The following is a 15,000-nucleotide window of genomic DNA, read 5'->3' as shown; positions in this document are numbered from 1 at the left end:
GTTATAACTGAGAGTGAGGGTGTAACAGGGAGAGTGGTATAACTGAGAGTGAGGGTGTGACAGAGAGAGTGTTATAACTGAGAGTGAGGGTGTGACAGACAGAGTGTTATAACTGAGGGTGAGGGTGTGACAGACAGAGTGTTATAACTGAGAGTGAGGGTGTAACAGGGAGAGTGTTATAACTGAGAGTGAGGGTGTCACAGAGAGAGTGTTATAACTGAGAGAGAGGGTGTAACAGGGAGAGTGTTAGAACTGAGGGAGAGGGTGTGACAGAGAGTGTTATAACTGAGAGTGAGGGTGTAACAGGGAGAGTGTTATAACTGAGAGTGAGGGTGTAACAGAGAGAGTGTTATAACTGAGAGTGAGGGTGTAACAGAGAGAGTGTTATAACTGAGAGTGAGGGTGTAACAGAGAGAATGTTATAACTGAGGGTGAGGGTGTAACAGGGAGAGTGTTAAAACTGAGAGTGAGGGTGTAACAGGGAGAGTGTTATAACTGAGAGTGAGGGTGTAACAGAGAGAGTGTTATAACTGAGAGTGAGGGTGTGACAGAGAGAGTGTAATAACTGAGGGTGAGGGTGTAACAGGGAGAGTGTTATAACTGAGAGTGAGGGTGTGACAGAGAGAGTGTTATAACTGAGAGTGAGGGTGTGACAGAGAGAATGTTATAACTGAGAGTGAGGGTGTAACAGGGAGAGTGTTATAACTGAGAGTGAGGGTGTGACAGGGAGAGTGTTATAACTGAGGGTGAGGGTGTAACAGAGAAGGTGTTATAACTGAGGGTGAGGGTGTGACAGAGACAGAGTGTTATAACTGAGGGTGAGGGTGTGACAGAGAGAGTGTTATAACTGAGGGTGAGGGTGTAACAGGGAGAGTGTTATAACTGAGAGTGAGGGTGTGACAGGGAGAGTGTTATAACTGAGAGTGAGGGTTTGACAGAGAGAATGTCATAACTGAGAGTGAGGGTGTAACAGAGAGAGTGTTATAACTGAGGGTGAGGGTGTAACAGGGAGAGTGTTATAACTGAGAGTGAGGGTGTGACAGGGAGAGTGTTATAACTGAGAGTGAGGGTCTAACAGAGAGTGTTATAACTGAGAGTGAGGGTGTAACAGGGAGAGTGTTATAACTGAGAGTGAGGGTGTGACAGGGAGAGTGTTAGATCTGAGAGTGAGGGTCTAACAGAGAGTGTTATAACTGAGAGTGAGGGTCTAACAGAGAGTGTTATAACTGAGAGTGAGGGTGTGACAGAGAGAATGTTATAACTGAGAGTGAGGGTGTAACAGAGAGAGTGTTATAACTGAGGGTGAAGGTGTAACAGAGAGAGTGTTATAACTGAGAGTGAGGGTCTAACAGAGAGTGTTATAACTGAGGGTGAGGGTGTGACAGAGAGAATGTTATAACTGAGAGTGAGGGTGTAACAGAGAGTGTTATAACTGAGAGTGAGGGTGTGACAGGGAGAGTGTTATAACTGAGAGTGAGGGTGTAACAGAGAGAGTGTTATAACTGAGAGTGAGGGTGTAACAGGGAGTATGTTATAACTGAGGGTGAGGGTGTGACATGGAGAGTGTTATAACTGAGAGTGAGGGTGTGACAGGGAGAGTGTTATAACTGAGGGTGAGGGTGTGACAGGGAGAGTGTTATAACTGAGGGTGAGGGTGTAACAGAGAGAGTGTTATAACTGAGAGTGAGGGTGTAACAGAGAGAGTGTTATAACTGAGGGTGAGGGTGTAACAGAGAGAGTGTTATAACTGAGAGTGAGGGTGTAACAGGGAGAGTGGTATAACTGAGAGTGAGGGTGTGACAGAGAGAGTGTTATAACTGAGAGTGAGGGTGTGACAGACAGAGTGTTATAACTGAGGGTGAGGGTGTGACAGACAGAGTGTTATAACTGAGAGTGAGGGTGTAACAGGGAGAGTGTTATAACTGAGAGTGAGGGTGTCACAGAGAGAGTGTTATAACTGAGAGAGAGGGTGTAACAGGGAGAGTGTTATAACTGAGAGTGAGGGTGTAACAGAGAGAGTGTTATAACTGAGAGTGAGGGTGTAACAGAGAGAGTGTTATAACTGAGAGTGAGGGTGTAACAGAGAGAATGTTATAACTGAGGGTGAGGGTGTAACAGGGAGAGTGTTAAAACTGAGAGTGAGGGTGTAACAGGGAGAGTGTTATAACTGAGAGTGAGGGTGTAACAGAGAGAGTGTTATAACTGAGAGTGAGGGTGTGACAGGGAGAGTGTTATAACTGAGGGTGAGGGTGTAACAGAGAGAGTGTTATAACTGAGAGTGAGGGTGTGACAGGGAGAGTGTTATAACTGAGGGTGAGGGTGTGACAGACAGAGTGTTATAACTGAGAGTGAGGGTGTAACAGGGAGAGTGTTATAACTGAGAGTGAGGGTGTAACAGAGAGAGTGTTATAACTGAGGGTGAGGGTGTGACAGACAGAGTGTTATAACTGAGAGTGAGGGTGTGACAGGGAGAGTGTTATAACTGAGGGTGAGGGTGTCACAGAGAGAGTGTTATAACTGAGAGTGAGGGTGTAACAGGGAGAGTGTTATAACTGAGAGTGAGGGTGTAACAGAGAGAGTGTTATAACTGAGGGTGAGGGTGTAACAGAGAGAGTGTTATAACTGAGAGTGAGGGTGTGACAGAGAGAGTGTTATAACTGAGAGTGAGGGTGTGACAGGGAGAGTGTTATAACTGAGGGTGAGGGTGTAACAGAGAGAGTGTTATAACTGAGAGTGAGGGTGTAACAGGGAGAGTGTTATAACTGAGGGTGAGGGTGTAACAGGGAGAGTGTTGTAACCGAGGGTGAGGGTGTAACAGGGAGAGGGTTATAACCGAGGGTGAGGGTGTAACAGGGAGAGTGTTATAACTGAGGGTGAGGGTGTGACAGAGAGAGTGTTATAACTGAGGGTGAGGGTGTGACAGAGAGAGTGTTATAACTGAGAGTGAGGGTGTAACAGGGAGAGTGTTATAACTGAGAGTGAGGGTGTGACAGGGAGAGTGTTATAACTGAGAGTGAGGGTGTAACAGCGAGAGTGTTATAACTGAGAGTGAGGGTGTAACAGGGAGAGTGTTATAACTGAGGGTGAGGGTGTAACAGGGAGAGTGTTATAACCGAGGGTGAGGGTGTAACAGGGAGAGTGTTATAACCGAGGGTGAGGGTGTGACAGAGAGAGTGTTATAACTGAGAGTGAGGGTGTGACAGAGAGAGTGTTATAACTGAGAGTGAGGGTGTAACAGGGAGAGTGTTATAACTCAGAGTGAGGGTGTAACAGGGAGAGTGTTATAACTGAGAGTGAGGGTGTGACAGAGAGAGTGTTATAACTGAGAGTGAGGGTGTAACAGGGAGAGTGTTATAACTTAGGGTGAGGGTGTAACAGAGAGAGTGTAATAACTGAGAGTGAGGGTCTAACAGAGAGTGTTATAACTGAGAGTGAGGGTGTAACAGAGAGAGTGTTATAACTGAGAGTGAGGGTGTAACAGAGAGAGTGTTATAACTGAGGGTGAGGGTCTAACAGAGAGTGTGTTATAACTGAGAGTGAGGGTGTAACAGAGAGAGTGTTATAACTGAGGGTGAGGGTGTGACAGAGAGAGTGTTATAACTGAGAGTGAGGGTGTAACAGAGAGTGTGTTATAATTGAGAGTGAGAGTGTAACAGGGAGAGTGTTATAACAGAGTGAGGGGGTAACAGGGAGAGTGTTATAACTGAGGGTGAGGGTCTAACAGAGAGAGTGTTATAACTGAGGGTGAGGGTGTAACAGAGAGTGTGTTATAATTGAGAGTGAGAGTGTAACAGGGAGTGTGTTATAACTGAGAGTGAGGGTGTAACAGAGAGTGTTTTATAATTGAGAGTGAGAGTGTAACAGGGAGAGTGTTATAACAGAGTGAGGGGGTAACAGAGAGAATGTTATAACAGAGTGAGGGGGTAACAGAGTTTTATAACTGGGTGTGAGGGTGTCGCAGACGGAGTGTTATAACTGAGAGTGAGGGTGTAACAGGGAGAGTGTGAAAACTGAGAGTGAGGGTGTAACAGGGAGAGTGTTATAACTGAGGGTGAGGGTGTAACAGAGGGTGTATTATAACTGAGAATGAGGGTGTAACAGAGAGTGTTATAGCTGAGAGTGAGGGTCTAACAGAGAGTGTTATAACTGAGAGTGAGGGTGTAACAGGGAGAGTGTTATAACTGAGAGTGAGGGTGTAACAGAGAGAGTGTTATAACTGAGGGTGAGGGTGTAACAGAGAGTGTTATAACTGAGAGTGAGGGTGTAACAGGGAGAGTGTTATAACTGAGGGTGAGGGTGTGACAGAGAGAGTGTTATAACGGAGAGTGAGGGTGTAACAGGGAGAGTGTTATAACTGAGAGTGAGGGTGTCACAGAGAGAGTGTTATAACTGAGGGTGAGGGTGTAACAGAGAGAGTGTTATAACTGAGGGTGAGGGTGTAACAGGGAGAGTGTTATAACTGAGAGTGAGGGTGTAACAGGGAGAGTGTTATAACTGAGGGTGAGGGTGTAACGGAGAGTGTTATAACTGAGAGTGAGGGTGTGACAGGGAGAGTGTTATAACTGAGAGTGAGGGTGTAACGGAGAGTGTTATAACTGAGAGTGAGGGTGTGACAGGGAGAGTGTTATAACTGAGAGTGAGGGTGTGACAGAGAGAGTGTTATAACTGAGGGTGAGGGTGTGACAGAGAGAGTGTTATAACTGAGGGTGAGGGTGTAACAGAGAGAGTGTTATAACTGAGAGTGAGGGTGTGACAGGGAGAGTGTTATAACTGAGAGTGAGGGTGTGACAGAGAGAGTGTTATAACTGAGAGTGAGGGTGTGACAGAGAGAGTGTTATAACTGAGGGTGAGGGTGTGACAGGGAGAGTGTTATAACTGAGAGTGAGGGTGTGACAGAGAGAGTGTTATAACTGAGGGTGAGGGTGTAACAGGGAGAGTGTTATAACTGAGAGTGAGGGTGTGACAGAGAGAGTGTTATAACTGAGAGTGAGGGTGTGACAGAGAGAGTGTTATAACTGAGGGTGAGGGTGTAACAGGGAGAGTGTTATAACTGAGAGTGAGGGTGTAACAGGGAGAGTGTTATAACTGAGAGTGAGGGTGTAACAGGGAGAGTGTTATAACTGAGGGTGAGTGTGTAACAGGGAGAGTGTTATAACTGAGAGTGAGGGTGTAACAGGGAGAGTGTTATAACTGAGAGTGAGGGTGTAACAGGGAGAGTGTTATAACTGAGAGTGAGGGTGTAACAGGGAGAGTGTTATAACTGAGAGTGAGGGTGTAACAGGGAGAGTGTTATAACTGAGAGTGAGGGTGTCACAGACAGAGTGTTATAACTGAGAGTGAGGGTGTAACAGGGAGAGTGTTATAACTGAGAGTGAGGGTGTAACAGAGAGTGTGTTATAACTGAGGGTGAGGGTGTAACAGGGAGAGTGTTATAACTGAGAGTGAGGGTGTAACAGGGAGAGTGTTATAACTGAGAGTGAGGGTGTAACAGAGAGAGTGTTATAACTGAGAGTGAGGGTGTAACAGAGAGAGTGTTATAACTGAGAGTGAGGGTGTAACAGAGAGAGTGTTATAACTGAGGGTGAGGGTCTAACAGAGAGTGTGTTATAACTGAGAGTGAGGGTGTAACAGAGAGAGTGTTATAACTGAGGGTGAGGGTGTGACAGAGAGAGTGTTATAACTGAGAGTGAGGGTGTAACAGAGAGTGTGTTATAATTGAGAGTGAGAGTGTAACAGGGAGAGTGTTATAACAGAGTGAGGGGGTAACAGGGAGAGTGTTATAACTGAGGGTGAGGGTCTAACAGAGAGAGTGTTATAACTGAGGGTGAGGGTGTAACAGAGAGTGTGTTATAATTGAGAGTGAGAGTGTAACAGGGAGTGTGTTATAACTGAGAGTGAGGGTGTAACAGAGAGTGTTTTATAATTGAGAGTGAGAGTGTAACAGGGAGAGTGTTATAACAGAGTGAGGGGGTAACAGAGAGAATGTTATAACAGAGTGAGGGGGTAACAGAGTTTTATAACTGGGTGTGAGGGTGTCGCAGACGGAGTGTTATAACTGAGAGTGAGGGTGTAACAGGGAGAGTGTGAAAACTGAGAGTGAGGGTGTAACAGGGAGAGTGTTATAACTGAGGGTGAGGGTGTAACAGAGGGTGTATTATAACTGAGAATGAGGGTGTAACAGAGAGTGTTATAGCTGAGAGTGAGGGTCTAACAGAGAGTGTTATAACTGAGAGTGAGGGTGTAACAGGGAGAGTGTTATAACTGAGAGTGAGGGTGTAACAGAGAGAGTGTTATAACTGAGGGTGAGGGTGTAACAGAGAGTGTTATAACTGAGAGTGAGGGTGTAACAGGGAGAGTGTTATAACTGAGGGTGAGGGTGTGACAGAGAGAGTGTTATAACGGAGAGTGAGGGTGTAACAGCGAGAGTGTTATAACTGAGAGTGAGGGTGTCACAGAGAGAGTGTTATAACTGAGGGTGAGGGTGTAACAGAGAGAGTGTTATAACTGAGGGTGAGGGTGTAACAGGGAGAGTGTTATAACTGAGAGTGAGGGTGTAACAGGGAGAGTGTTATAACTGAGGGTGAGGGTGTAACGGAGAGTGTTATAACTGAGAGTGAGGGTGTGACAGGGAGAGTGTTATAACTGAGAGTGAGGGTGTAACGGAGAGTGTTATAACTGAGAGTGAGGGTGTGACAGGGAGAGTGTTATAACTGAGAGTGAGGGTGTGACAGAGAGAGTGTTATAACTGAGGGTGAGGGTGTGACAGAGAGAGTGTTATAACTGAGGGTGAGGGTGTAACAGAGAGAGTGTTATAACTGAGAGTGAGGGTGTGACAGGGAGAGTGTTATAACTGAGAGTGAGGGTGTGACAGAGAGAGTGTTATAACTGAGAGTGAGGGTGTGACAGAGAGAGTGTTATAACTGAGGGTGAGGGTGTGACAGGGAGAGTGTTATAACTGAGAGTGAGGGTGTGACAGAGAGAGTGTTATAACTGAGGGTGAGGGTGTAACAGGGAGAGTGTTATAACTGAGAGTGAGGGTGTGACAGAGAGAGTGTTATAACTGAGAGTGAGGGTGTGACAGAGAGAGTGTTATAACTGAGGGTGAGGGTGTAACAGGGAGAGTGTTATAACTGAGAGTGAGGGTGTAACAGGGAGAGTGTTATAACTGAGAGTGAGGGTGTAACAGGGAGAGTGTTATAACTGAGGGTGAGTGTGTAACAGGGAGAGTGTTATAACTGAGAGTGAGGGTGTAACAGGGAGAGTGTTATAACTGAGAGTGAGGGTGTAACAGGGAGAGTGTTATAACTGAGAGTGAGGGTGTAACAGGGAGAGTGTTATAACTGAGAGTGAGGGTGTAACAGGGAGAGTGTTATAACTGAGAGTGAGGGTGTCACAGACAGAGTGTTATAACTGAGAGTGAGGGTGTAACAGGGAGAGTGTTATAACTGAGAGTGAGGGTGTAACAGAGAGTGTGTTATAACTGAGGGTGAGGGTGTAACAGGGAGAGTGTTATAACTGAGAGTGAGGGTGTAACAGGGAGAGTGTTATAACTGAGAGTGAGGGTGTAACAGAGAGAGTGTTATAACTGAGAGTGAGGGTGTAACAGGGAGAGTGTTATAACTGAGAGTGAGGGTGTAACAGGGAGAGTGTTATAACTGAGAGTGAGGGTGTAACAGGGAGAGTGTTATAACTGAGAGTGAGGGTGTAACAGGGAGAGTGTTATAACTGAGAGTGAGGGTGTGACAGGGAGAGTGTTATAACTGAGGGTGAGGGTGTAACAGGGAGAGTGTTATAACTGAGAGTGAGGGTGTAACAGGGAGAGTGTTATAACTGAGAGTGAGGGTGTGACAGGGAGAGTGTTATAACTGAGGGTGAGGGTGTAACAGGGAGAGTGTTATAACTGAGAGTGAGGGTGTGACAGGGAGAGTGTTATAACTGAGGGTGAGGGTGTGACAGAGAGAGTGTTATAACTGAGGGTGAGGGTGTAACAGGGAGAGTGTTATAACTGAGAGTGAGGGTGTAACAGGGAGAGTGTTATAACTGAGGGTGAGGGTGTAACAGGGAGAGTGTTATAACTGAGAGTGAGGGTGTGACAGAGAGAGTGTTATAACTGAGAGTGAAGGTGTAACAGAGAGAGTGTTATAACTGAGAGTGAGGGTGTAACAGAGAGAGTGTTATAACTGAGGGTGAGGGTGTAACAGGGAGAGTGTTATAACTGAGGGTGAGGGTGTGACAGAGAGAGTGTTATAACCGAGGGTGAGGGTGTGACAGGGAGAGTGTTATAACTGAGAGTGAGGGTGTAACAGAGAGAGTGTTATAACGGAGAGTGAGGGTGTAACAGGGAGAGTGTTATAACTGAGGGTGAGGGTGTAACAGGGAGAGTGTTATAACTGAGAGTGAGGGTGTAACAGAGAGTGTTATAACTGAGGGTGAGGGTGTAACAGGGAGAGTGTTATAACTGAGAGTGAGGGTGTAACAGAGAGTGTGTTATAACTGAGGGTGAGGGTGTAACAGGGAGAGTGTTATAACTGAGAGTGAGGGTGTAACAGAGAGAGTGTTATAACGGAGAGTGAGGGTGTAACAGGGAGAGTGTTATAACTGAGGGTGAGGGTGTAACAGGGAGAGTGTTATAACTGAGGGTGAGGGTGTAACAGGGAGAGTGTTATGACTGAGAGTGAGGTTGTGACAGGGAGAGTGTTATAACTGAGAGTGAGGGTGTAACAGGGAGAGTGTTATGACTTAGGGTGAGGGTGTGACAGGGAGAGTGTTATAACTGAGAGTGAGGGTGTAACAGGGGAGAGTGTTATAACTGAGAGTGAGGGTGTAACAGAGAGTGTTATAACTGAGGGTGAGGGTGTAACAGGGAGAGTGTTATAACGGAGAGTGAGGGTGTAACAGGGAGAGTGTTATAACGGAGAGTGAGGGTGTCACAGAGAGTGTGTTATAACTGAGGGTGAGGGGTGTAACAGAGAGTGTGGTTCAGTTTGAGATTGTGTTCAGTCCGGCCTGGTTGGGTGGAAGGGTCTGTTTGCGTGCTCGCTGACTCTGTGCCAGTGTGGTGGAGGTGAGACCCTTACGCTGACTGCTCTCCTGTCGCTGGTGGGCAGTTTCCAGAGTATACTGGCTGTCCCTCCTCCCTGCTCTGGTGAAATGGAACTGCATCCAGTAGGACTTGGACGTGCCCACTGAGCGAGAGTGCTGACCTGTTGAGACAACAACAGTCAGAGGGAGAAGGCACAGAGGATTGCCAACCGGATGGCCTCAACACCTACTCAATGAGCCCTGCAGGACTGGCATTGAGGAGTTCACCTTGCCCAACAGTGTGGCATCAACCTGCTCAGGACTGACCAGCCACAGAAATGTGCCAATGGTCGGGAAACCATTTCAAAACACGTCCATCTCCCTATCCTTCCGACCTTACACTTCCACACGTTGTAACTCCATCTACCACTTCCTTGCCCACTCGACTACCCCGTCCAAATCCTTCTGCAGCCTCCCCCCCCCCACCTCCTCAACGCGACCTGTCCCTCCACCTACCTTTGGGTCACCTATAAACTGAACGACTGCGCTCTCAGTTCCTCTGTCCCCACGGTTCATGTACAATGGGTGACGTTGTGCGGTGCCAAGACTGAGCCCCATGAGGGACTCCACCAGCTCCTGGCTGCCATCCTGATCAACCAACCTGATTATCCCAGTGCCCTGCAGATTGACGCCCCCCCCGCCAGGAGGACCAGCAGCGTGTCTCTCCCATGTGCCTTTTCGACCTGCTGGGTTATGGTTCTGGGCCGAAGTGAGCACTGCTGATCTTGGACATCAGACCAGAGACGGCAGTGGGTGCTGGATAAGCAGGAGAATCAACGCTTCGGGGTGAAGGCCTGACGCACAAGGTGCTTTTCCAGCACCATCTCATGGAGATTCTGGTCCACTGTCTGGCCCAGATCCTGACTCCTGCTTTGTGGGTCTGTGCGTGACTCCTCCCTCCACCCCCAGAGGTGGGGGGGGTCCTTTCTCCCCTTTGCTGTCCCTGTTCTCCGCCCAGCCAGATTCTGCACCTTGCGAACTCGAGATCCCTTCTCGCTGTTGATCAAATGTCATTTCTTGCTGTGACAGCAGCCCCCCACCCCCCCCCCGGCACCCGCTGCCCGTCCCTTTCTGGAGCACGTGCATCCTGGGATATGCTCTGAACCCTTTGGCAGCCACGTCTCTGTAATATCCTGCCACCGACTTCACTCTGTGCGGCCATCTCTTTGTCGTAGACTTGTGTGCGTGTTTCAGACCAACCCTCCCTTCAGTCCCTGCCAGGTCGGACCCGTTTCCCAGGGATATCCCCTTCCCTGGCTCTGCCTGAACTTGGATTGCTGAACCTTCCCAACGCGCTCTGTCCTGTTCCTTGCTCTGGAATCGCCCTGCCGCGCGCTCCCCGCCTGTGCTATTTGCCACCATTTTCTCGGGGCTGTGCCTGACAATCGAGAGGCGCAGTTCTGGCCGAGACGGGGGTGTGTGCACGCCAAGATGTGGGAGGGTTTACCGATGTCTATCGTGTCCAGGTCCTGCAGAGCAACCCGATCGTAGTGAGTGACGTCCAAATCCTTGTCGATGCTGCAGGGGAGGGAAAGTCAGGCCGCGAGTCACAAAAAACATGGCCATGCTGGGAAACGTGCCCCTCCTTTCCCCACACGTGCAGCAATCAGAGAGTCCTAGAGATCTCCAGCACGGAAACAGGCCCTTCGGTCCAACCCGTCCGTGCTGACCCAGATATCCCAACCCAATCTAGTCCCACCTGCCAGCACCCGGCCCATATCCCCCCAAACCCTTCCTATTCATATACCCATCCAAATGCCTCTTAAATGTTGCAATTGTACCAGCCCCCACCACACCCTCTGGGAGCTCATTCCATACACGCACCACCCTCTGTGTGAAAAAGTTGTCCCTTAGGTCTCTTTTATATCTTTCCCCTCTCACCCTAAACCTATGCCCCTCTAGTCTGGACTCCCCACCCCAGACTGCCTATTTATCCTATCCATACCCCTTCATGATTTTATAAACCTCTATAAGGTCACCCCTCAGCCTCCGACGCTCCAGGGAAAACAGCCCCAGCCTGTTCAGCCTCTCCCTATAGCTCAAATCCTCCAACCCTGGCAACATCCTTGTCAATCTTTTCTGAACTCTTCTGATTTTGACAACATCTTTCCAATAGGAAGGAGACCAGAATTGCACGCAATACTCCAACAGTGGCCTAACCAACGTCCTTGTCTGAGTTTTGAACGATCCAGGGTACATGAAGGCCCTACGGCCTGTTATTTTAAAACAAGTGATCAGAACGGTGGGAGGGTAAACATCCCCACAGGTACAATGTGCCGAAAATGTCAGGGAAATCTATTGAACTGAAATGATCCAATCCAGCCTCACAGCTTCCCATAGCCTGGAAACAGGCCTTTCCGCTCAACCAGTCCACACCCTACCCTCCGAAGAGTAACCCACCCAGACCCACTCCCTATTAGTCTGCATTTAGCCTGACTAATCCACTCTACCCTGCACATCCCTGAGCACTATGGGTAATTTCCCATGGCCAATCCACCCTAACCTACACATCCCTGAGCACTATGGGTAATTTCCCATGGCCAATCCACCCTAACCTGCACATCCCTGAACATTATGGGTAATTTAGCATGGCCAATCCACTCTAACCTGCACATCCCTGAGCACTATGGGGCAATTTAGCATAGCCAACCCACCTTAACCTGCACGTCCCTGAGCACTATGGGTAATTTCCCATGGCCAACCCACCCTAACTTGCACATCCCTGGGCACTATGGGTAATTTAGCATGGCCAATCCACCCTAACCTGCACATCTCTGAGCACTATGGGAAATTTAGCATGGTCAATTCACCCTAACTTGCACATCTCTGAGCACTATGGGAAATTTAGCATGGTCAATTCACCCTAACTTGCACATCTCTGAGCACTATGGGTAATTTAGCATGGCCATCCACCCTAACCTGCACATCTCTGAGCACTATGGGAAATTTAGCATGGTCAATTCACCCTAACCTGCACATCCCTGAGCACTATGGGTAATTTAGCACGGCCAATCCACCCTAACCTGCACATCCCAGAGCACTATGGGAAATTTAGCATGGTCAATTCACCCTAACTTGCACATCCCTGGGCACTATGGGTAATTTAGCACGGCCAATCCACCCTAACCTGCACATCCCGGAGCACTATGGGAAATTTAGCATGGTCAATTCACCCTAACTTGCACATCTCTGAGCACTATGGGTAATTTAGCATGGCCAATCCACCCTAACCTGCACATCTCTGAGCACTATGGGTAATTTAGCATGGCCAATCCACCCTAACCTGCACATGTTTGGACTGTGGGAGGAAGCCGGAGCACCCGGAGGAAACCCACACAGACACGGGGGGGGGGAGAATGTGCAAACGCCACACAGACAGGTGCCCGAGGCTGGCGTCGTGAGGCAGCAGTGCTAACCACTGGGCCACCGTGCTCCCCACAGCTCAAGGGGGGGTCTGGTTCGCCTGTTCTCCCCCAGACCTCCCTACTCTTTCACCACTGACCTGAACACCATCAAGCTGCCCGATCAGCCACTGAACGTTGCGACCGAGTCCCCTTGCTGTGCCAACCCACATGCCCACATCCCTCCCCATCCAACCCTGTGTCCGACACGTTGCCAGTGGAGGGGGGCACATGGCTCCATACCAGAGTACTCACTGGGCAAAGTAGCAGGCGAGATTCGAAAGCAGGAAGACAACGTCGAAACCCTGAAGTGACTTAACTTTTGATCTGGAACACACAAGACCAGAGTGAGAGTGGAGATGGTGTGGTTAATCATCAGACAGATGCCAACGGTCCTGCATGTGAGGGGCAAGAATTGACCGTCGCTCTCCAATTTCCTCCCTCTTTCAGGACCTTGGACAGCACTGCTGTGCAGAGGGATCTTGGGGTCAAAGTGCATCGCTCCCACCGAGTGGCCTCGCAAGACAATCGGGGTGGTCAAGAAAGTGCCTGAATTGAATACAGAGGGTGGTACGTGTATGGAATGAGCTGCCAGAGGATGTGGTGGAGGCTGGTACAATTGCAACATTTAAGAGGCATTTGGATGGGGATATGAATAGGAAGGGTTTGGAGGGATATGGGCTGGGTGCTGGCAGGTGGGACTAGATTGGGTTGGGATATCTGGGTCAGCATGGACGGGTTGGACCGAAGGTTCTGTTTCCGAGCTGGACATCTTTGAGGAGAAAGTGAGGACTGCAGATGCTGGAGATCGGAGTCGAGGTTCGAGTGGTGCTGGAAAAGCACAGCGTCCGAGGAGCAGGAGAATCGACGTTTCCTTGATGAAGGGGTTGTGCCCCAAACATCGATTCGCCTGCTCCTTGGACACTGCCTGACCTGCTGTGCTTTTCCAGCACCCCGCTCTCTGACTCTGTCACCTTTGCAGCTTCTGAGAGAGTCGGGTGGGGACGCACTCAGGAGCTAGTGCATGCATCGTGTTACAGTAAGGGGGTGGAGGCTTTGGGGAGGGCGCGGAAGAGGTTTACCAGGACGCTGCCTGGATTCGAGGGACTGAGCTACAAGGAGGGGGCTGGAAATCAACTCTTCTGGGGCAGCAGGAGCTGAAAGAATTCCGGGAAAATTCTGAGATGCCCAGATAGGGTCGACAGTCAAACTCGTTTCTTTTCTGGAGGTGACGTGTCGAAAACTCGGGGGAATGCCCTTCAGGCTGCGGGGGGGGTGGGGTGGGGGAGTTGAAAGGAGATGTGAGGGGTGAGTTTTTTTTTGTGGTGAGAGGAGTCAGTGTGTGGGACACCCTGCCAGAGGTGGTGGTGCAGACAGATACAACCAAGGCGTTTGGCGGGACCTTTGGAGAAGCAGATGACCGCACAACGATTGGAGCAATGTAGGGCTTGGACAGGCAGAGACGGTTCGAGTCAGACAGATGTATCGCATGGAAACAGACCCTTGGGTCCAACCCGTCCAACTAATATTCCCAACCCAACCTAGTCCCACCTGCCAGCCCGTATCCCTCCAAACCCTTCCTACACAACTGCAACATGACCTGCCAACTCTTGTCGTCAAGACCCCGTCCGATGAAGAAAGCATGCCATATGCCTCCTTGACCACTTTGTCAACCTGCGTTCCAACCTTCAAGGTCCGATGGACCTGAATACCTAGGTCTCTCAGTACATCAATTTTCCCCAGGGCTTTTTCATTTACTGCGTTGTTCGCTCATGAATTGGATCTTCCCAAACGCATCACCTCACCTTTGTCCAGATTGAACTCCATCTGCCGTTTCTCTGCCCAAGTCTCCAATCTATGTTTGGCTGCATTCTCTGAAAGTCCCCTTCACTATCTGCTACTCCACCAATCTTCACGTCTTCTGCAAACTTGCTAATCAGACCACTTATACCTTCCTCCAGATCATTTATGGATGTCACAAACAACAGTGATCCCAGCACAGATCCCTGTGGAACACCACTGGTCACCCGGTCTCCATTTTGAGAAACTCCCTTCCACTACGACTGTCTCCTGTTGCCCAGCCAGTTCTCTATCCATCGAGCAAGCGCATCCTGGAAGCACATGCAACTTCACTTTCTCCATCAGCCCTACCATGGGGAACCTTATCAAATGCCTTACTGAAGTCAATGTACATGCCATCTACAGCCCTCCCCTCATCAATCAACCTGGTCACTTCCTCAAAGAATTCTATTAAGTTGGTCAGACATGACCTTCCCTGCACAAAACAATGCTGCCTATCGCTGATAAGCCCATTTTCTTCCAAATGGGAATAGATCCTATCCCTCAGTATCCTCTCCAGCACCCTCCCTCCCACTGAGATCAGGCTCACCGGTCTATAATTCCCTGGATTATCCCTGCTACCCTTCTTTAAACAAGGGGAAAGCATTAGCAATTCTTCAGTCCTCTAGGATCTCACCTGTGTTCAAGGATGCTACAGAGATATCTGTTAAGGCCCCAG

At 49.0% G+C, this 15,000-nt stretch overlaps 1 protein-coding gene across 1 annotated transcript in view; it reads right to left on the bottom strand.

The window, feature by feature from the left end:
* The window catches only part of LOC140459834 (uncharacterized), an 18,573-nt gene extending 5,689 nt beyond the window's left edge, over positions 1-12,884 (bottom strand). The window contains exons 1-3 of the mRNA XM_072554368.1: positions 12,738-12,884; positions 10,529-10,599; positions 9,078-9,203 (exon numbers count right to left, since the gene is read on the bottom strand). Of these exons, the coding sequence (XP_072410469.1) occupies positions 9,078-9,162 (85 nt within the window). The 5' untranslated portion in view covers positions 9,163-9,203; positions 10,529-10,599; positions 12,738-12,884. The remainder of the gene's footprint in view (positions 1-9,077; positions 9,204-10,528; positions 10,600-12,737) is intronic.
* Between the last annotated feature and the right edge of the window lie 2,116 nt (positions 12,885-15,000).

This window comes from Chiloscyllium punctatum, chromosome 35 (genome assembly GCF_047496795.1).
Source record: "Chiloscyllium punctatum isolate Juve2018m chromosome 35, sChiPun1.3, whole genome shotgun sequence".
NCBI lineage: Eukaryota > Metazoa > Chordata > Chondrichthyes > Orectolobiformes > Hemiscylliidae > Chiloscyllium > Chiloscyllium punctatum.
Note: the sequence above shows the minus strand (reverse complement) of the source record. Positions and strands in the feature narration are given on the sequence as shown.